General features: G+C 41.6%; 1 protein-coding gene across 2 annotated transcripts in view; it reads right to left on the minus strand.

Annotated features, from left to right (window-relative positions):
• Nucleotides 1–21706, minus strand: part of DGKB (diacylglycerol kinase beta) — a 705227-nt gene that overhangs the window by 397748 nt on the left and 285773 nt on the right. For both annotated transcript variants that reach the window (XM_075315722.1, XM_075315723.1), the window contains exons 15-19: nt 16236–16309; nt 9903–9977; nt 6690–6775; nt 5638–5727; nt 247–407 (exon numbers count right to left, since the gene is read on the minus strand). In XM_075315722.1, the coding sequence (XP_075171837.1) occupies nt 247–407; nt 5638–5727; nt 6690–6775; nt 9903–9977; nt 16236–16309 (486 nt within the window). The remainder of the gene's footprint in view (nt 1–246; nt 408–5637; nt 5728–6689; nt 6776–9902; nt 9978–16235; nt 16310–21706) is intronic.

Below are 21706 nucleotides of genomic sequence, written 5' to 3' on the forward strand. Positions count from 1 at the left end.
CGTGTCTTTTCTGTGGGGTTTTTGTTACTGGGACTCCAGACCACCCTCAGGGTGGGGGGGAGTAAGATCAGGGCTCGGACAGGAGTTAGGGTCATGCTGGGGGCTCGGACCTGGCTACCATTAATCTTACCTCCAAGATAAGGGAGAGTGCAAGGTCTCGAGTCTGAGGGCCAGTCAGTACGTACCCCGTGACATTATGTCGATGGACTGGCGTAAACCATATAAAAAAAACCAAATATCACTCACCACTCCAATGGAAAAGTAATTGTTTACGATGGAGTAAGGCACTGGGTCTCCCTTTTCATCTTTATCATTAGGGATAACTTCGATTTTCCATCGGTCTACCAGGACTACTGTGCCGTTCTCAATGTCTTTGAGGAATTTCAGCAGATTTTCCCCTTCGTAACCTATGAAAAAAAAGCATCAAATATAGTAAATAGGTGTAAAATCATCGGAGTTCGGCAGCTGGAGCCTCCACCAAACCCAAGAACCTTGCACTAATCTCTACTGTAACTGAAGAGAGGGTGGACCGGTACAGAGCCTCTCGTGAAATCAATTTATATCAAACAACAACCACAGTGACACCATCTTTCTACAATGTAAACAGTGTACAAACCGATAGACCCATCAATGTGACTTTTATGACCAAGGGTGGATGTTAAAAATGCTCTAGCATGGGTAGGAAAATCAATAATTTGTGGTCACCACTGGGACTAAATTTAGGGAAGGGCAAAAGGGCCCCTCTCGAAGTAATCTCATTAGGGAATTACTTCGATTTTCCATCAGTTTACCATGACTATTGTGCCATTCTCATTGTCTTTGAGGAATTTCAACAGATTTTCCCCTTATTAACCTATGAAAAAAAGCATCAGATATCATCAGAGTTCAGCAGCTGGAACCTCCACCAAACCTAAGAGACTTGACCTAATCTCTACTGTAATTGGAGAGATGGTGGGCTGGTACAGACCCTCTTGTGAAATCAATTTATATCATACAAGAGCCACAGTGACCCCACCTTTCTTCAATGTAAAGAGGGTGCATACCAATAGACCCATCAATGTGACTCTTATGACTAAGGGTGGATGTCAAAAAATGTTCTAGCATGAGTAGGAAGATCAATAATGGTCATCACCACTGGAACTACTCTAAGAGAAGGGCAAAAGGGCCCTACTCAAAGTAATCTCATCACGGAATTACTTCATTTTCTATCAGTCTACAAGGGCTACTGTACCATTCTCAATATCTTTGAGGACCTTCGGCAGATTTTCCCCTTCATATACTATGGAAAAAAGCATCAAATATAATCTGAGTCCGGCAGCTGGAACCTCCACCAAACCCAAGACCCTTGACCTAATCTCTACTGTAAGTGTAGAGATGATGGGCCGGTACAGACTCTCTCGTGAAATCAATTTATATCTTACAAGAACCACAGTGATCCGATCTTTCTTCAGTGTAAAGAGGGTACAAACCAATAGACCCATCAATGTGACTCTTATGACCAAGGGTGGATGACAAAAAATGCTCTAGCATGGGTAGGAAGATCAATAATGGTCACCACTGGGACTAAACTAAGAGAAGGACAAAAGGGCCATTTTCCAGGACTACGCATCACCTAGGGGCTGTCCTCTATAATTAATTTTCAAAAAAACGTTTTTTGACTCAGCTGCTCCTTCTACGTACGGCCCAGACTAAAGGGGGCTTTACATGCAACAATATCGCTAATGATAAGTTGTCGGGGTCACAGAATTCGTCACGCACATCCGGCATCGTTAGTGAAGTCGTTGCGTGTGACAGCTACGAACGACCGTTAACGATCAAAAATACTCACCTAATTGTTGATCGTTCCTTTCCCAAATATCGTTGCTGTTGCAGGACGCAGGTTGTTTGTATTTCCTGAGGCAGCACACATCGCTATGTGTGACACCCCGGGAACGAGGAACAACACCGTACCTGCGTCCTCCGGCAACGAGGTTGGCGTGACTTTCATTCGGCTGCTCTCCGCCCCTCCGCTTCTATTGGACGCCCGCCGTGTGATGTCGCTGTGACACCGCACGAACCGCCCCCTTAGAAAAGAGGGCGACGTCGCTAGGAAGGTAAGTCCGTGTGACGGGTCCTAGCGATATTGTGCGCCACGGGCAGTGATTTGCCCATGACGTACAAACGACGGGGGCGGATGCTTTCACTAGCGACATCGCTGGCGATGTTGCTGCTTGTAAAGCAGCCTTAAGAAGAAACACAGTGGTCAATCAGGAATGATTACAGCCGTGGATAGAAGAAGATTATCAGATGTCAAAGGGGCAAAACAGAAATTAAAAAACATGGCTGTTCTCCAACAATAGCACCGCCCCACCTGCCCACAGGTTGAGTGTGGTATTGCAGCTCATTTCTATTTACTATAATAGGGCTGAGCTGCAATACCAGAGGCTCTGTATGGAAATGTATATTTCTTACTCCTGGATAATATAATACAACATGCCAATGCTAGTTTTTGGATTCAGTAGATATTTAAGAACTAGAAATGAGCAAAAAGGTTCCAAAAGAATCGATTTAAGTAAGAATTTCCCCCAAAATTCAGATTCATCATAATCCAAATTTTTAGTAAAATTCGAAGCAAAATCATCAAAATCTGACCTTACAGGGCTTATTCAGCAGTGGTACTGGTACTGCCAGAAGATGCGGAACAAGAAGAAAGCCAAAGAAAAGCAATTGGAGAAGCAGCGGGGATCAGCAATGGAGGACAGATATTGGGGGATAAGTTTAGTAGTTTATTGGAGGGTTATTTATACTTTCCAGTCTGTTTTGATTTTCACCAAATTCACTCAACTCAGCTTTGGAGCACAAGAACTTAAATGTATGCTTTTGTAATTTAAGGTTAAAGGGTTATTCCCAACATTAGATGATACCTAGGTGTTAACTTTGTAATTGCTGGGACCAACATTTAGCCTGAGAATGGGTGACCACTGCTCCTTTGGAACTGTCATAATAATCCAAGTCCTACACTGACAAGCAAAAGGGTAACAATGTTTTGCACTTTTCTCTTTCAGGCTCCATATCTCACTAGCCACTACAGCTTTGAGTGTGACAATCGTCTTGGGTTCAGTTCTCATACATAAATGTGACTTGTAGCTATTTAGCATATGATTAGTTATACAGATTCTTCTCATGTCACTGCATTGTTACTGTTTTGCTCCTAGTGGTGGAAAAATCTTTTTTCTTCCTGTTAACTACAAATTATATCCTGTTCTCACATCCCCTAATAGCTCAGCTTGTTATTAGGTTGATTCCCAAGTAAAAACTACTGGTTCGAATTGAGGAGCAGCCATGATGAAGATTTCCCAAGAAAAGAAAAGCAGCCTCATCCAGCTCATCGATAGGGGTCGCTTGGCCAAACAGAATTGACAAACTGCATCATGTGAGGTCATGACAGTTGGGAGTAGTGAATGGTGAGATATGGAGCTTGAAAAACAAAAGCACAAAACATTGTTACCCTTTTGCTTGTCACTGCACATTCATTATCTCTGGCATGAGTGGCCACTACTCTATTTCCATTATTGGTATTAGTTAATCCTCAACCTAGAAGAAAGTTATCATCTATCCAGTGGTTCGATAATAACTTTCGGTATTAGGAAAAACCCTTTAGTGGGAGTGGGATAGGACCCTCTTCTGGGCTACTCTTTGGCTAAACGTCATTATCACAGTAATAACTAGTAGTAGAGTACAATGCTAATGAACACTTTGTATGTCTTTGTCTCTGTAGTGTTGTAATATATACATCGGTCTAATTATAACTCGGTATATGTGATCTTTATGATCTGTTCCTATAACTAACAGCAACAACCACTGAGGACTCTCTGTTCTTTTAAACAATTTTTTTCTCTACTGGCTAACACGGTACAAAGATATATTTTACTTGTATAACTAACAGAACAGGAATGCGGATTCAGAACGTGACCTTTGGATAACTGAATCCCATGGGTGAAGCACGTCTGAATGATGTCACCGAAGAAAAATAACAGACATATGAAGAGATTATGTCCAAAGCAGGGTGCCCTAAGCCGGAGAGATGAAGAAATAGAGTCCCGTGAGCTGATCCTGTGGATTTAGTATTAGCGAAACCCTCATTTGTAATAGTTAATGATTAGGGATGATCGAATATCTCAAATGTTCAGTTTTGCGAATATTTCCCGAATAGGTCGCCGCTATTCGACTATTCGCGAATATTCGATGTGCAATGTAAGTCTATGGGAAACCCGAATAACAACTATTCGGAACTATTCGGGCTTCTTATAGACCTACATTGCGTATCGAATATTCGCATAGCGGCGACCTATTTGTTGGATATTCGTGAAGCCGAATATTTCAAGTATTTGATCATCCCTATTAATGATGCATTTTAGGGCACAGGGTGGTGTTCTGATGTTTCGTTAGATAATGACTTTTAGGTCATCGATGTACCGACCATGGCTCAAAAATTTTTAAATATAACCATGCCTAAAGTATCAGTAAAGGCTACGTTCACACATCCATTTCCCATCAAAAATGGACTTTTCTTCTTTCATGTATCATCCATTTTTTGGTAGACTGTCTGATTTCTCTCTGTCTCTTAGCAATGGATCAATTAAAAAAGTACATCCTCCTTTTCTCATCGTTTTTTATCGGATGTCCATGGACATTCAGGGCAAAGTCTTGTTCCCAAAACAGATGACGAGAAAAAAACATTCTTTGATTCTCATAGATGGTGTTTTATTATTTTAGCCCCTTCTTGTCCCCCCAAAAGACAATAGAAAAAGGAGACTATTTTGGTGGATTTTTTTGGCAACTGAATTTTTTTAATAGTTTAAGTTTTGGATCAATTCATAATGAATTCTATCAGTCAATGATCAGTTCGCAAATCTCAAGCTGGAAGTAAAAAAATGGTTTGTATGATAACCTCCGTTGTTTTAACTTTAAAGGGTTGTCCACTACTTTTACGTTGATGTCTTAGCCTTAGGAGAGGTCATCAATGTCTGATCGGCCAGGGCCTGACTCCGCGTACAACTACCGATCAGGTGCTTCTGGCTCCTGCGGCGGCTGCAGGAAATGCTCAGTTCCGGAGCTACTCCGTCTTCTGATAGCGGCCGCAGTCGTATAGTGCACATCCACCTCCTATTGGTTAGAATGGGAGGCGGATGTACAGTACCCAGCCGCAGCCATTAACAAAAAATGGAGGCGCTCCGGAACTGAGCATTTCCTGCTACTTGCTGCCGGGACCGAGAAAAGCTGATTGGCAGGGGTTTAGGGTGTCGGACCCTGGTCGATCAGATATACTAAAAGTAGTCCATCAATGTAAAAGTAATGGACAACCCCTTTAATTAAAAACCTATGAGACAGAGCTTTGTTACCAAATGCAACCTGGAGACAGGGGAGTTGCCATTTGTAGAAGGAAGCAGTTATGGTTTTCTCATCCTTAACGAACCTTCATAAAGGAATAAATTCATCAAGAGCTGCATTACGCAACATGAAACGTCCATTGCCACAATATACATATGCACTGCCATTAGCAAAGGAAATATTTTGTGAAAGGATTTCAAATTGCATACAAAGTACAGTAAAAATACATACAACTAATAATTAAGAGTAAAAAGATATTTTTTTTACCTCCTCCCCACCTCAAACATCTTGCCAGATCATTGCCGGTACCCAGAGGTAGGATAGCCACCGGAGGTTGTTTGGTCAAATTTGCCTTGTCTGTTGAAAAAAAAGAGATGACATTCATAAGGGCATTAAAAATATAGTGTTAAGAATCACCTGAGGCTGATCCCTGCACTCCCTAACACCCCTATACAGGTTCTTTCACCCCGTTGCCGATCATGTGCCTATCCCTGTCTTTCCCTGGACTAAGCCCTGTATAGTGTGCAGGGCAGTGGGAACGCTAGTCCTGCTCTAGATTAAAGACACAGAGAGGATTAGACAGACAGGGGTAAAATAAACATCAATCATACAAAACACTCCAAACAAGAGGTAATAATGAGGAAAAGACCAGTGGGCGAAAACCAAAACACGGGCTAAGGAAGGGAAAACCTCAACACAGCTTTCACAGAATGGCTTCCTGTTCCTCAGCTCACAGGTTCCCTCTAGAGGCAAGTATAAACTATCACCAGCCATTACCTGGGCTAGGAGGGAAGCCTTTCTAGCAAAGGTTAGCAATAGAGAACAGCTGGCTATAGCTTTCAGTCAGAGTTCAGGAGACCAGAGAATTGACAACCCTAGCAGTGCTGGATAAATGATAATCTGCATCAGCTAGTAGTAGTAACCTGAGCCAGTGTGTATGAAGCCCTGCGCTGTGATCTCCTGACACCAGAAATAGGAAGGACCACTCTCCGTCATGGTACCCTCATGACAAATACTTGGCCAAAAAAAGTGAGTATGTGTATAAGATAGTGTGGCTGACAACTATCTTACAACTATGACCACCACAAATGAAAAAGTCTTACCACTTAATGTAATTAGGTCCTTCTAACTAAGTATCAAGTTATGAAGGATTGGACATGATGGATTTCAGCATGCCTAATCGTTTGCTAAGATACTTCGAATTTGTATATTTGTAGCTTGACTTCTTTTTTTCCCAGTGAAATGAAGATGAAGCCTTTGCAGTGCATGTTTGTGTATAGTGGTTTAGATCGTATTACAGGACGCATAATCTTTCTTACCAATGCAGTCTAAAATCCATCCAACTGTCCCATCCCCTCCGCAGGCAAGAACTCGAAAGTCTGCAACATCCCGAAAGAAATTCAACCTGAGACAGAAAAGTTTAGCAATATTACGTACTAGCTGTACTACCCGGCTTCCCCCGGGTTAATAACTGCTGTTAACAAAATAGAATGTATTAACAAAAATGTATTCTGCGCACAAAAACCACAAAACAAATAGAAATGTAATTATTAAAAGGCAAAAACTAAGCTAATAGAAGCATTATTTTACTTGTTGGACTTTGTTTTCCTTTTATTTAACTGCAACACAAATTTAGTCACCCCAATGGGTGCAGCTACAAATTGGGAGGTGCAGCATTAGCTAGGGCGGTATAGGGTTTCCATCAAACGTCAGTGGCGTAGTTATTGTAAAAATAAGACATCATTAGAAGGTAAGAAAAAAGAGAAAAATACGTCATTCCCTAACATACTTGTAGCTGACGTTGCTCATACTAAGAATCAAACTGAGCAAGTTTTCGACAAGAGTTGAGCTTGTCCAAAACATTTCCATGACCCTTGAGCCCAGGGCCGGCGTCAGCACGCGGCATACCTGGGCAAATGCCGGGGCCCTGGAGAGCCGGGGGGGCCCACTCGGCTTCGTCAGTTCTGGTGCCCCTTGGCCGGGGCCCCCTCGCCTTAGTTCTGCTGCCCCCGGGCCGAGTTCCGCAGTCCTCGGCAGGAATCTGCAGCGCCGTCCCTTTAAGGCGCGCAGACTTCCTGGTTTGAACTTCATCTGTGGGCGGAGCTACCGACCGGCCTGCTCAGTCCCACAGATGAAGGAGTTGCAGTGCCAGCCAGCGACCCCCAGCACAGCTCTTCTCTCTGGCGCTGTGTGGGCCCCCTCTCCGGCGCTGTGTGGGCCCCCTCTCCACCGTGACCTGAGAGGTATGTGCCCTCCCCGCCCCCGATTTATGGGCCCTGGGGAGCTGTATGGGCTTCTCCCCCCTTAGGTGTATGCCCTGCCCCCCGGTGCTGTATGTGCTGGCCCCTGGAGCTGTGTGTGTGGGCCCCACAGAGCTACGTGTGTGTCTGTATGTATGTAGCAGAGCTATGTGTGTATGTATGTAGCAGAGCTATGTCTGTATGTATGTAGCAGAGCTATATGTGTATGTATGTAGCAGAGCTATATGTGTATGTATGTAGCAGAGCTATATGTGTATGTATGTAGCAGATTCATGTATGTATGTAGCAGAGCTATGTGTGTATGTATGTAGCAGATTCATGTATGTATGTAGCAGAGCTATGTATGTAGCAGAGCTATGTGTGTATGTATGTAGCAGAGCTATGTGTGTATGTATATAGCAGAGCTATGTGTGTATGTATGTAGCAGATTCATGTATGTATGTAGCAGAGCTATGTGTATGTATGTATGTAGCAGAGCTATGTATGTAGCAGAGCTATGTGTGTATGTATGCAGCAGAGCTATGTATGTAGCAGAGCTATGTGTGTATGTATATAGCAGAGCTATGTGTGTATGTATGTAGCAGAGCTATGTGTGTATGTATGTAGCAGAGCTATGTGTGTATGTATATAGCAGAGCTATGTGTGTATGTATGTAGCAGAGCTGTGTATGTATGTATGTAGCAGAGCTATGTGTGTATGTAGCAGAGCTATGTGTGTATGTATCCAGCAGAGCTGTGTGTGTCTGTATGTATGTATCTAGCAGAGTTGTGTTGTGTGTCTGTATGCATGTATGATGTGTATCTATGTATGTCAGTGTATATGACTGTATAGATGTGTCAGTTCTATATGTATTTTTGTGAGTTTGTCTTTAAATATGTATATGTATGTGTACGTATGTGTGTGTCTGCGTGTGGATGGGGCCCACCGGGACTCTTCCGCCCAGGGCCCACAAAAACCTGGAGCCGGCCCTGACCATAGCATAACTATAGAATGTGCAAAGGTAGTTAAAATTATGACTTGGAGCTAATTGGGTCCAAAAAAGTTCCCATTGACCTATATAAGTATAGTATTTAGGGTCCTGTTACAATTTTTCCATTGGGCTACATATCTGCTGTTTAAATTGGATACTTCAATTCAGCAAATCTTATGAGATGAAATCCTCTTGTTAAAATTCTGCTTCTAAATTGTTATTTTTTTTTATTTTCTTTGGGGAGGAGGTGTCACAGGTTATGTAATGACAGGACAGGGGCCCCTAGGCTGACCCTCAGACTTGAGACCCTGCTATGTCCCTTATTTCAGAGGTAGGGTTGATGGTAGCCAGGTCCGAGCCCCCAGCGTGACCCTAACTCCTGTCCGAGCCCTGATCTTAGCTTCAGCTTTATTTCCAGCAATCCCAGTCTTGATTATTTTCCTGTGTATTGTGATCCGTGCTGCATTTCTGAGTGGTGTGACCATTTCCCTGTTGTAGTTTGAGCATTCGTTGTTCCCCCGTACACATATTGTCCCTACTTTGTCTTTTGAGTGCTGTGTGTAGGAGTTTCCATTCTCCCTTATTTGTGTCCTTTTGTCGGGTTTTGTCTTTGTGTTTTCCGAATCACCCCGAGGGTGTGGAAGAAAGGGGGTAAGATCAGGGCTCGGACAGGAGGTAGGGTCATGTTGGGGGCTCGCACCTGGCAACCATTAAGCCTACCTCCAAGATAAGGAACAACGCTGAATCTCAAGTCTGAGGGCCAGCCTAGGGGTCCCTGTTATGTCATTACATACCCCGTGACAGGAGCGGGGGGTGTATAGTTCCTTAATTTTATTGTAGGCTTAATCAGGACCTTTATAATTTATTGCAATGGAATTACCAATTTGATTCTTCTTTTGGAGTAGAAGGCGGGGCACAAATTTGTGTCCCCAAAAATTGCAAATCAAAGCAAAATGCATACAAAATATTTTATAAAACTGTACCCAGCATGCATTTCTGAAAAAAAAACAAAGAAAACATTCCTTTTAAAGTCTAACAACCTACAGTTAATCCCGGGTAAATGTAGAAACAGAGCCATTATAGCAAGCGCCAAACAATTATATCATTTATTAATTTTTCGAAAGTTGATATGAACTGATAAATTAGAAAGAGGAGAAAATTTTCATGTGGTTTCAAATTATTATTTGGTAGAATTACAAATTTAGAGATTAATTTTTGGGAAAAAAAATAACTTCACACAGGCGAAATAGAGAATATCATTCACGTAAATGTAAACATATATACAAGACAAAGCCTCCTACCCCGGCATAGGTCCGATCCCAGCAAGACTGTAAACCTGTCTTGGATTTAGAAGGTACTGAAATTTCCTATGTATCCTGCAGATAAAAAATAATGAAAGAAAACTTACAAGAAGTTTATGAAATGACAAAAACGAAACATATTGGCATTTTATAGCACAATAAAGACATAGGACTCATTCGGAGCGTATTTGTTAATCTCCTCTAATATTGAATGTTTTTTGTTTTTTTTTCCTATCCCTGATAAAAAATTCATTAATGTGATGGAAATTGTAAGAAAGAAAAATGGTTTTCATAATCAGATAGTAAAATAAAACTGAACACTCCCTGTTGATCACATTCACGGTTCATATATTAAGTAATGTCTCGTAATATGAAGTATATTGATAATAATTATAGAAAGGCAAATGCTGGGTCCCGGTAATAAATTACGAGCATATGTGTGAGTCTGTGAACAAAAAGAGGAAAAAATGTACAAAATGTAAAAAAAAAAAGTACGATGCTGTAATATTGTTACTTGTATTATGGACCGCTGGATTGCGGGTCTCGATAAATGTTCTATCGGTAATAGTCAACAGAGTTAATAGGTTCAATATTAACTTTCAAAGTGTAAGTATGTAGAATGCCCTTGACCTGACTGACATGTCTGCTATGATTAATGAGCCACAGAAATTAGAAGTCCAAAATGCGGTTACAAGGTCTGAGTTCATAGAGTGCTCTTCAGCCAACTGACAACTGTTATATCGGTAATGGACAGAGATTAAAATTGCATATTAATCTAACACATGGTTATAAAGAGAGGGTTTTGACCTGCGGTGCGCTGCTCTCCAGCAGAGCCAATGTTCTGTACTACACTCCAGATCGCGTGTTGCTTCTCAGTCTTCGCATCCTGCGCTGGTGCGGGGAAGAGCCTGTGTTCAGGCGCCTCATTCTGGGTGAGTGCTCGGCTTCATTAGAGAGCAACTTCACCCGCAATGCTGACAATCGTAGTTCCTGCTCTTCAGTGAGTTCTCTGACTCCAGTGAGTTTTCTTAGTCCGATCTTGCATCTCTACCCCGGACCTTTGTTACCCTCCTCTGCCTGTGCCTCTGACTCTGACAGTATCCCCCAGGCTTCTGACCTTCGGCTTGTACCCTGACCTCAGCTCCGCTCACTCCCTGTGTACCTTATCTGACTTCCTAACTGCTGACCTCTGGCTTGTACCCTGACCATGGCTCTGCTCGCTCCCTGTGTTCCTTATCTGACTTCCTGGCTTTTGACCTCCAGCTTGTACCCTGATCTTGGCTCCGCTCACTCCCAGTGTACCTTATCTAGCTTTATGGCTTCTGACTTCCGGCTTGTACCCTGACCTTGGCTCCGCTCCCTCCCTGTGTACCTTATCTGACTTCCTGGCTTCTCATCACCAGTTAGTTTGACTTCCCTGTCTAGTGACACCTAGTGATGTATCGTCACAGAGAGTATCTGGAGTGTCTTTGATTAGGGATTAGTGGACCCATGGATGTTTGGGTTCAAGCAAGTCATTAAGGAGACAGAGCAAACAACCGCCGTGCAACACCCTCCATAGGAAAACATGGTAAAGCTTTGAAGTCAAAGAAGAAAGGAGATGGCACTCACCATGTAATAATCTTTATTTATTGTGAACAAAGGGACATCAAAAAGCAGGGAGGGATGCTGGGGGCGTCGGAAATGACGTCGGCCGTTTCGTGCTCACGGGTGCTTCGTCGGGTTCAGACTTCACTTATGAAGTCTGGACCCAATGAAGCGCCCATTATCATGAAACGGCTGCTGTTGTCTCTGATGCTCCCCACATCCCTCCCTGCTTTTTGATGTCCCTTTGTTCACAATAAATGAAGATTATTACATGGTGAGTGCCACCTCCTTTCTTTGTCAACTTTGGTTAACAGTTTATTTTGGTATCCAGACTTGACCTTGACCCAGAACCTCAAAACCAATAGAAGTTAATGGAGACCCAAACTTTTGTACTGTAAAATGATCATAGTAATGGCAAGGAGGCTGCAAAAGGAAGTAAGCAAAATTGGGTAAGAGCAGGACAATTGGCCCGCAAACAAATATGGATAAGGAGTAAATAAATAATAAAAAAACATTGTGGGGTTCCATCTATTTTTCATAGCCAGCCAAGATAAAGCAGACAGCTGGGGGCTGGTATTATCAGGCTGGGAAGACCCAAGGTTATTTAACCCCTTCCAGCTGAAAAATATCAGCCTGACACCGGTGCCCCGGTGCAGTTGCAATCCAGGTAATGGTTTATGGGGTTGATGTCAGCTGGTATGAAACCCAGGAGTTAGTAATGAAGAGGCGTCTATCAGATACCCCCATTACTAACCCAATAAGTGTAAATTAAAAAACTCACACACACAGGAAAGAATAGTTTAATTGAATAAATTCTCCCCACACTGCCTCCTTAACCACTTTATCAATTACAAAAAAAATCTTTGAAGTTTCAACATAATCCAATGGTGTAATGTCCCATGATGTCCATCAAGTCCTATGGAGCCTTGTTCTCAGGCTTCATAGGTCACTCATGGTCAGCAGCAAGCGCAAAATTTCTCATGCACGTACCTGCCGCTGATCGAGAGTTACCTATAGAGCCTCGTTCTAAGAATGAGGCTCTATAGGATTCAATGGACATCATGGGACATTACCCCATTGGATTACATGGGAACTTGGAGGATTGTTTTAATTTAAATTGGTTATCAAGGGAGTGTGGGGAAGTCTTTATTGAAATAAACTGTTTTTTTTCCTGTGTGTTCTTTTTATACTTTACACTTGCCGAGTTAGTAATGCAGGTGTCTGATGGTCACATCTCCAATACTAAACCATGGGATTGATACCATCTGTCAATTCACAGCTAACATCAATGCCAAAAATATTACCCCGACTGCTACAGCACCAGGGCAATTGGGAAGAGTCAGGGTGAAGCGCCAAAATTGGAGCATCTAATGGATCCTTCACTTCTGGGGTGGCTGCAGTCTTTTATTGTTAGGCTGGGAAGGACCAAATAATCATGGGCCTTCCCAACCTTACAATACCAGCTCCCAGCTGTGTGCTTTACCTTGACTGGTTATTAAAAATTTGGGGTCCCCACATTTTTTTCTAATAATATATCTGTCAAACCAAGCTAATCACCATATAGTGCCACGTAAAAGGCAGGGCAGTAAAGGGTTCAAATGCACAATATGTAGGGGGGAGGAGACTTACTTTTCTTTTGTCAAATTCCAAAGGATAGTGTGTGCCGAGCATTGCGTCACTGGGTCCTATATAGACTCATTGACGTGATGCAGCTGACCTATCACAGGCATGCCAGTACTCGGCATGGCTGTGATGACTGCGGAAGTGCCCACGGCCAAAAAGCTTGTTGATTGGCTACGCGGCAACCTTTCAACAAACTATGATTAGCATACGAACAGTAACGAAACTCCTAACTCAACCACGGACTATAATTACAAGGTGTGAATAAGTTGAGTGCCCTCGACTGGTCAGAAATATTGTATGTTCTATGGGCATTGGTCACCAGAATTTAGACTGTTCGATGCTTGTCTGAAACTGGGTAAATAGGTGTTTGAATGTAGGGTGTCCCAGATCTACCAGACATATGTTCTATGGATAAGGGTTAACAGAGTATAGGGGCTCAACGCTAATCCAAAGTGTGGATTCATGGTGTAAATATGTAGAGTGCCATCAATCTGTCATGGTTTATAGGTAATGGTCATCAGAATTTATGGAGTTCGACACTAATCTAAAAAGGGAATTACAAGATGTGATTATAAGAAGTGCCGTCAACCTACCAGACAAACTGTATATTCTATAGGCAAAAGTTAACAGCGTTCAGGCGCCAAACTAATCTTAAAGAGGTTGGCCAATTCTCTAACATTGATGGCCGAGCCTTAGGCGGGCTTTGCACGTTGCGACATCGCAAGCCGATGCTGCGATGCCAAGCGCAATAGTGCCCGCCCCCGTCGCAACTGCGATATCCTTGTGATAGCTGCCGTAGCGAACATTATCGCTACGGCAGCTTCACATGGACTCACCTGCCCTGCGACCGTCGCTCTGGCCGGCGACCCGCCTCCTTATTAAGGGGGCGGGTCGTGCAGCGTCACTACGACGTCACATGGCAGGCGGCCAATAGGAGCGGAGGGGCGGAGATGAGCGGGATGTAAATTTCCCGCCCACCTCCTTCCTTCCGCATATCCTACGGAAGCCGCGGTGACGGCGGTAGGAGATGTTCCTCGCTCCTGCGACTTCACACACAGCGATGTGTGCTGCCGCAGGAGCGAGGAACAACATCGGACCGTTGCGTCAGCGTAATTATTATGGAATTCGCCGACGCTGCACCGATGATACGATTACGACGCTTTTGCGCTCGTTAATCGTATCATCTAGGCTTTACACACTACGATGTCGCATGCGATGCCGGATGTGCGTCACTTTCAATTTGACCTCACCGACATCACACCTGCGATGTCGTAGTGTGCAAAGCCCTCCGTAGGATAGGTCATCAATGTCTAATCGACTGGGGTACGACACCCGCATCACTGCCGATCAGCTGTTTTCGGTCTCTGCGGCAGCACTAGGAAATTCTCAGTTCCCGAGCTGCTCCATCAACTGATGATCCACCTCCTACTGATCTGAATGGGAGGCGTTTGCGCAATTCCCGGCTGCGGTCACTATCAGAAGTCGGAGCAGCTCCATAACTGAGCATTTCTGGCTGTCTGCTCCCGCCGCCGCCACAGAGAACACCTGATCGGTGGGAGTGTGGGGTGTCAGACCCTGGCTGATCAGACATTGATGACCTATTCTAAAGATAGGCCATCAATGTTAAAGTAGTTGCCAACTTCTTTAAGTGTGGTTACAATGTGTGAACATGTAGGAGTGGCCTCAACCTGCAAGACTTGGTCTAAAGATGATGGTCACCAGAATTTATTGGGTTCCATAGTAATTTAAAATGTGGTAAAGGGGTGTACATAATGCCTTAAACCTAACCTACATACAGTATGTTCTTTTTCTGATTGTCAAAAGGATTTCTGGGGTTCCACACTAATCAAAAATGAGTTTAGGGCCCCGGACAATAGGCATAGTTGACCATCTTTTGGTTCTACCACAGACAAGGCAGAGAGCAGAGGCTTCTGCTGTAGCTCGCTGTCTTACAGCCAGACACAAGATAGTGAGGAAGAGGAGGTGGTCAGTTTTAACTGAAACATAAGACATTATATGTTCAATGGAGACAAGAAGATGATGACAGAAAGTACTGGGGTCTTTTTATGTAAATTTGCTTGATTTAGTGTTATTTTAAATATGCATACATAATAATTTACATGTCCTTCTTATAGGTTAAAACTAGCTGTAGCATTGCCCAGGATAGTAACTGTCTTTCTGTCTCTCTCCCACTCTCCCTCTCTCCCTGTCTGTCCGTCTCCCTCTCTGTCTGTCTCCCTCTCTGTCATTGCCTGTCTGTTTCTGTCTGTCTCTCTCTGTCTGTCTCTTTCTGTCTGTCTCTCTCTGTCTGTCTCTGTCTCTGTCTGTCTCACTCTTTCTGTCTCTCTCTGTCTGTTTCTCTCTGTCTGTCTCTTTCTGTCTGTCTCTATCTGTCTGTCTCTATCTGTCTCTGCCTCTCTGTTTGTCTCTCTCTCTCTGTCTTTGTCTGACTGCCTGTGTCTGTATGTGTCTCTCTGTCTGTCTCTCTGTCTCTTTCTTTGTCTCTCTATGTCTCTTTCTTTTTCGGTCTTTCTCTGTGTCTGTCTGTGTGTCTGTCTGTGTCTGTCTCTCTCTGTCTGTCTCTGTCTCCCTGTCTGTATCTCTGTCTGTCTTTGTCTGACTGCCTCTGTCTATATGTCTCTCTGTCTGTCTCTTTCTGCCTCTTTCTCTTTGTCTCTGTCTCTCTGTCTTTCTCTGTCTTTCTCTGTCTGTCTCTGTGTGTGTCTGTCTCTGTCTGTCTGTCTCTGTCTGTCTGTTTCTCTCTGTCTGTCTCTCTGTCTGTCTGTCATTGTCTGACTGCCTTTGTCTATATGTTTCTGTCTCTTTCTGACTCTCTTTGTCTCTGTCTGTCTATCTTTCTCTGTCTGTGTCTGTCTGTCTCTGTCTGTGTGTGTCTGTCTGTCTGTGTCTGTGTGTCTATCTCTCTATCTGTCTCTGTCTGTCTCTCTCTATCTTTGTTTGACTGTTCTGTCTCTATGTCTCTGTGTGTCTCTGTCTCTTTCTCTTTCTTTGTCTCTGTCTGTCTTTCTATGTCTATGTTTGTCTGTCTCTGTCAGTCTGTCTCTGTGTCTGTCTCTGTCTGTGTCTGTCTGTCTCTGTCTGTCTCGGAGAGAATTTACTTACCTTTCACCTTGCTTCCCGCCACTTTTTGGATTTACAAAGACGAGAAGAGGATGTGTTCCTGTGATTGGGGTAATCTAAAGTAATCAAAAAAGGTTAAAATTACCATGACTAATAATATTCTAGATTATCATTCATTTTTTTGTTCTCATGTTGACCAAAAACTTTTGTATTTCCTTAAAAAATAAACAAATTTAAGCTGAAAGTTTGTAAAGAATGTGATTCAGTGGCTTGTCCCTGATCAATCTAATATGATCCAATAAACATAAGAAGAGGGTTTTAGCAAAAATTTTAAAAAATAAATAAATAAATAAAGAGGTTGTTGATTGGAAGCCCAGGAACAGCTAAAAATCATCAAGAGGTCTATTTGTAGTTGTGATGTCCATTCTGGTTCAAGGGCATAAATCGGGGGGCATGATTAGGTTTTTTTCAGTAGAATGGATGGCTCATCTTAAACATTGCGTGTGTTAGTTGTGATTGGTCCTGAATTTAATTGGCTATGCTCAATAATTTTTCCACTCTACTATATTGATCCTGCTATCTAAGGGGTAACGTGTCTTTTGGAGAGTGACATGCCAGTGTAAGGAGACTTTTAGGCCCTTCTTCTCTGGCAAATAAATATTTAAATTGCCTCTTTAGAGAGGAAGACGACAAAAACTCTACCCATTGGAAGTAGCGATCCAAAAAGTCAATATTGAGTTTAGCCACATAACGTAGGATAACAGCCAAACTGGAATCTCTATTTTCAAACGTGTTTCGGCGTGTCGCCCCTCCTCAGTGCAAACCAAGATATTTGAAATGGCTGAATGAGAGGTCTGTGATTGGGGTATTTGTGGAGGGTGACATGCCTGACACAAAAGTGTAAGGAGACTTGTAGGCCATGCAACTGTTTTCCCAAGAGTCAAAGATTTTCCAAAAATGTTATCACTATGAAATTAAAAATGCACAATAATTGTGCATTAACTCATCTCCTATGTATCAACTTCTCAAAAGAAACAACACCCTAATGTCTCCAGATGTACTTGCTTGTTAATCCATTAAGATGGGTAGTTCTGTAGTTCAAATCATATAATATGTGTTGCAGGAGGAAAAACTACAATTCCCATGAGCACCCTGTTCTCTTCTGTGTCATCATACTGTCATGCGTTGTCCGGTTCCGCACACGCAGATTACTGCTACGGCATCAGACTCTGTTCACATTGCAGAGTCCAGCAGGCAACCTGGTCTCTCTTAAGTGCTCGGCCCGGCTAGCCATCGGCTGAGTGGTTTCACTGCTTCCAGCTGTGCAGGAGTTAATCCTTTTTGGAGAAGTGTGCTACTCTTTAGAGAGCCAAGTTGCTGATTACCTTCCACAGCTGGTCTTCTCCTATTTAAGGATGGGGAGTGTAGTAGGAGGCCACCGAAGATAGTTTCTGCTTGCAGTTGCGATATCCCGGCATCCGTGGCGGTCCTCAATTTGGTAGCTAGCAATTTGTTATATGCACTGTATGAAAGTTCCCTGGTGTGACTTTCTTCTCCCCTTTGGTTTATTTGCTCCAGTGTCCTTTTGTTTCCCCTCTGTGGATATTTGCGGTGGTGTGACTGAGTTGCAGTTTTTCCTCTTTTGTCTTGTAGGAGGAGTGTTGCTTCATGCCCAACTTTGGGTTGGATGTAAGGGGGTATTAGGTTAGAGTTTGACAGGAGGCAGGACCAAGTTGGAGACCCGGACCTCCCTACCATTAAGGGTACCTCCGGAGTGAGGGTGAGTGCAGGGGTCCCAGCCTAAGGGTCAGCATAGGTCTCCCTGTGTCCCCTAGTCACCCATGACACATACATGTCTTGAGTACATGGAAATCAAGGGCAGATGATCCGTGCATGCTCAATCTTTGCAGTGAAAATGGCAATAGAGCGCATGCGCTACCTCAATGCACAAGGAGGAGAGAAAACTCACTATGCGCAGCCTAATATGGTATTTTATGCAGATAATTAATTAATTAACATGTTTAGAAAATACATTTACAAAATGAATAAATAGAATTTAGCAAAAACAATAAAAAAATAAAAAAATCCCGCTAGCGATTCGGCTGATGGAAACACAAAGCGTTCCGTGTAATAATTGCAGTTGTCAAATGTATAAGTAATACATTCACCGCTGCTTAATATAATACTAGAACTAATTAAAATTGATTAAACATTTCATGGCTCGCCCTCTTGCATATTACCAAGGTATCGACATCCAGGGTTTCTTTTCATATTTCATCAATTTTAGTTATTTATTTCAATTTCAATAACCATAAAATCATCTATTGTAGAGAAGGATAAACTAAACTTAACATGACAAAGATAAAGTGCTTAGTCTACGTCCCTATGGACTCAGGTTAATTAATGAGCCTCATCCTAAGGTTATACATGATCTATTACTTCCTCTAATTAGAAGTAATAATCATGATCATTATTCTGGTTAGCAAGAATGGAATAAGATGAATGTGCTTAAGTATGATTAATAATAAGAGAAAAAGAAGAAATTCAGATGATCACGGCCAAACCTAACATATTAGTACTTACTCCGGCGAGAAATTCTATCATATTCTCATTTTACAGCTGCAAATTGAATTAACTGGAAAATTATATATATAATATATATGTTAAATATAATAGTTTTTTTTCTATATCTTTTAATGTAATAATAAAAAAAATATATTTTTTTCTATTTTATTACATAATAAATATATAAAAATAAATTAGTAAAAATATAGAATTTGTTAATAATCCTGTGAAAATAAAAGTATTTTTATATATATATATATATATATATATATATATATATATATATATATATATATATATATATAAATTTTTATTTACATAGGATAATTAAATTATATTTATTCTGTATTTTTTAATAAATAAAACTTTAATACATAAAAATATATATGTATATATATATATATATATATATATATATATACACATAAAAATATATATATGTGTATGTATATATATATATATATATATATATATATATATACACTTTTATTTTCACAGGATTATTAACAAATTCTATATTTTTACTAATTTATTTTTATATATTTATTATGTAATAAAATAGAAAAAAATATATATTTTTTTATTATTACATCGGTGATGTGGATACCACAGGGTTCACCATTCACAATGGGTGCTGTCACAGCTCACCTCCTCCTGTACAATGACTGATAACACCTCTATATACAATTTCAGATTGTGAGCATTGCTAATTAAGCACCATACTTGGATCTGGTCCGCCTTTATCAATGGTTGCTGTCTGGCACTGGGAGGGTCAGTTCTGATATAGTCCTGGTATGTGTAGCGCTTGCTCCACATGCTGGGACCTGGGCTGGCCTCTATCCACAATTGCCTTTTTTGCAACATAGAAGCGGCTATATACAGGTTACAGGTATGTGTGCTCCATTATGGTTCTGCTTTTAACTTTATCTAGGAGGCCGCATGGCACATGAAATACAGAATATAGAGTAGGACCCCCCTATTGAGATTTGCCGTGACATTGGCAGGGGTGGCTCAAAGAATTGATCAATTATTTGCTAAAAATCTCATTTATATTACAGTACAGTTGGAATAAATCTGTGAATTTGCACTTTTTATATGATGCATGCCATTTTCAGATCGTGCTGGCTCCCCTCTTTCTCTATATACAGTAGATAACACAGGATCCACCCCATTCAGAACAGATGATGTCACAGCTCACCTCCTATCCTTCCTATACAATGACTGATCAAATCTCTATATACAGTAGATAACACAGGATTCATCATTCACAATAGGTGATATCACAGCTCACCTCCTCCCCCTCCTGTACAATGACTGATAATGAGAACACCTTTATATACAGCAGATAACACAGGATCCACCACTCACATTAGGTGATGTCAAAGCTCACCTCCTTCTCCTCCTGTACAATGACTGATAAAACCTCTACATACAGTAGAAAATACTGGTTCCACTACTTACAGTAATAGAAAATGAGTGGGACTCAGCACCAATATGGATGAATAAAAATCTTCATGCTTTATTTGAAAAGTTTAAAAAATAAAGAAAAGGTCACAAATCATCCAAAATCGCCATGCGACTTGCCGTGCGGCAAGTCGCATGGCGATTTTGGATGATTTGTGACCTTTTCTTTATTTTTTAAACTTTTCAAATAAAGCATGAAGATTTTTATTCATCCATATTGGTGCTGAGTCCCACTCATTTTCTATTACCGTTTACTCTGAAGCCGGACCTGCCTGTCCGCAGGACTACGTGCATCAACCGCAGACTGGAGGACCTTACATGGGTGAGCTGAATACCTTTTTTCTCTACCTTCCACTACTTACAACAGATGATGTCAGAGCTCACCTCCTCCCCCTCCTGTACAATGACTGATAACTCCTTTATATACAGTAGATAACACAGGATCCACCATTCACAATAGGTGATGTCACAGCTCACCTCCTCCCCCTCCTGTACAATGACTGATAACTCCTTTATATACAGTAGATAACACAGGATCCACCATTCACAATAGGTGATATCACAGCTCACCTCCTCCCCCTCCTGTACAATGACTGATAACTCCTCTATATATAGTAGATAACACAGGATCCACCATTCACAAAAGGTGATATCACAGCTCACTTCCTCCAACATCTCTACAATAACTGATTACACCTCTATATACCGTAAATAACATAAAATCCAAAATTCACAATAAACGTCAATAGCCCCAGTGGCCAGTTTAATAATTGGGATTCTTACTTTTTAAAATACAAATTATGATAAGAAAATTAAAAAAATAAAATAAACAGTAATGACTAAACATGGTGGCCACTTTAATGAGAGCCGATCTTTGCACCTCACCTAATAGAACATATGGACAGGAGTTTTCTTAGTGAGAAATCCCCTATAATGCTCCATAACGAGAGCCGCGCAGCGCTGATTACAGGACAATGAATTGTATAAGAGCAGAAGAGATCAGATTTTAAAGCGGCTATAAAATTTTGAAGAGGCATTAATTGCAATAAATCTCTGAACTCCCTGTACTTAGCGTGCCGTTGCCAAATAATGACCAGGGAGACATCGCCAACTCATCAGATTTTATTGCCTCATAATTAGAGGCGCACACTTGAGGCAGAGCAGAGGGTTTTTATCATAATGTCTTAATAATTTGTTATTATATCCAATATGTCAGCCTTCAGCCTGAACTCAACTTTCCCTCTGATTTTCTTCGAGTATTTTATATACGATAAAATTTCTCTTTCCTTACTTTGCGGTCAGAGCAATGCAAACAATAAAAAATGCAATGCAAACAATAAAAAACCAATAAAACATGCAATGCAAATAATAAACCATGCAATGCAAACAATAAAACATGCATTGTAAACAATAAAAATCAATAAACCATGCAATGCAAACAATAAAATATGCAATGTAAACAATAAAAACAATAAAACATGCAA

The sequence above is a fragment of the Anomaloglossus baeobatrachus genome, chromosome 6, assembly GCF_048569485.1.
Source record: "Anomaloglossus baeobatrachus isolate aAnoBae1 chromosome 6, aAnoBae1.hap1, whole genome shotgun sequence".
Taxonomy (NCBI): domain Eukaryota; kingdom Metazoa; phylum Chordata; class Amphibia; order Anura; family Aromobatidae; genus Anomaloglossus; species Anomaloglossus baeobatrachus.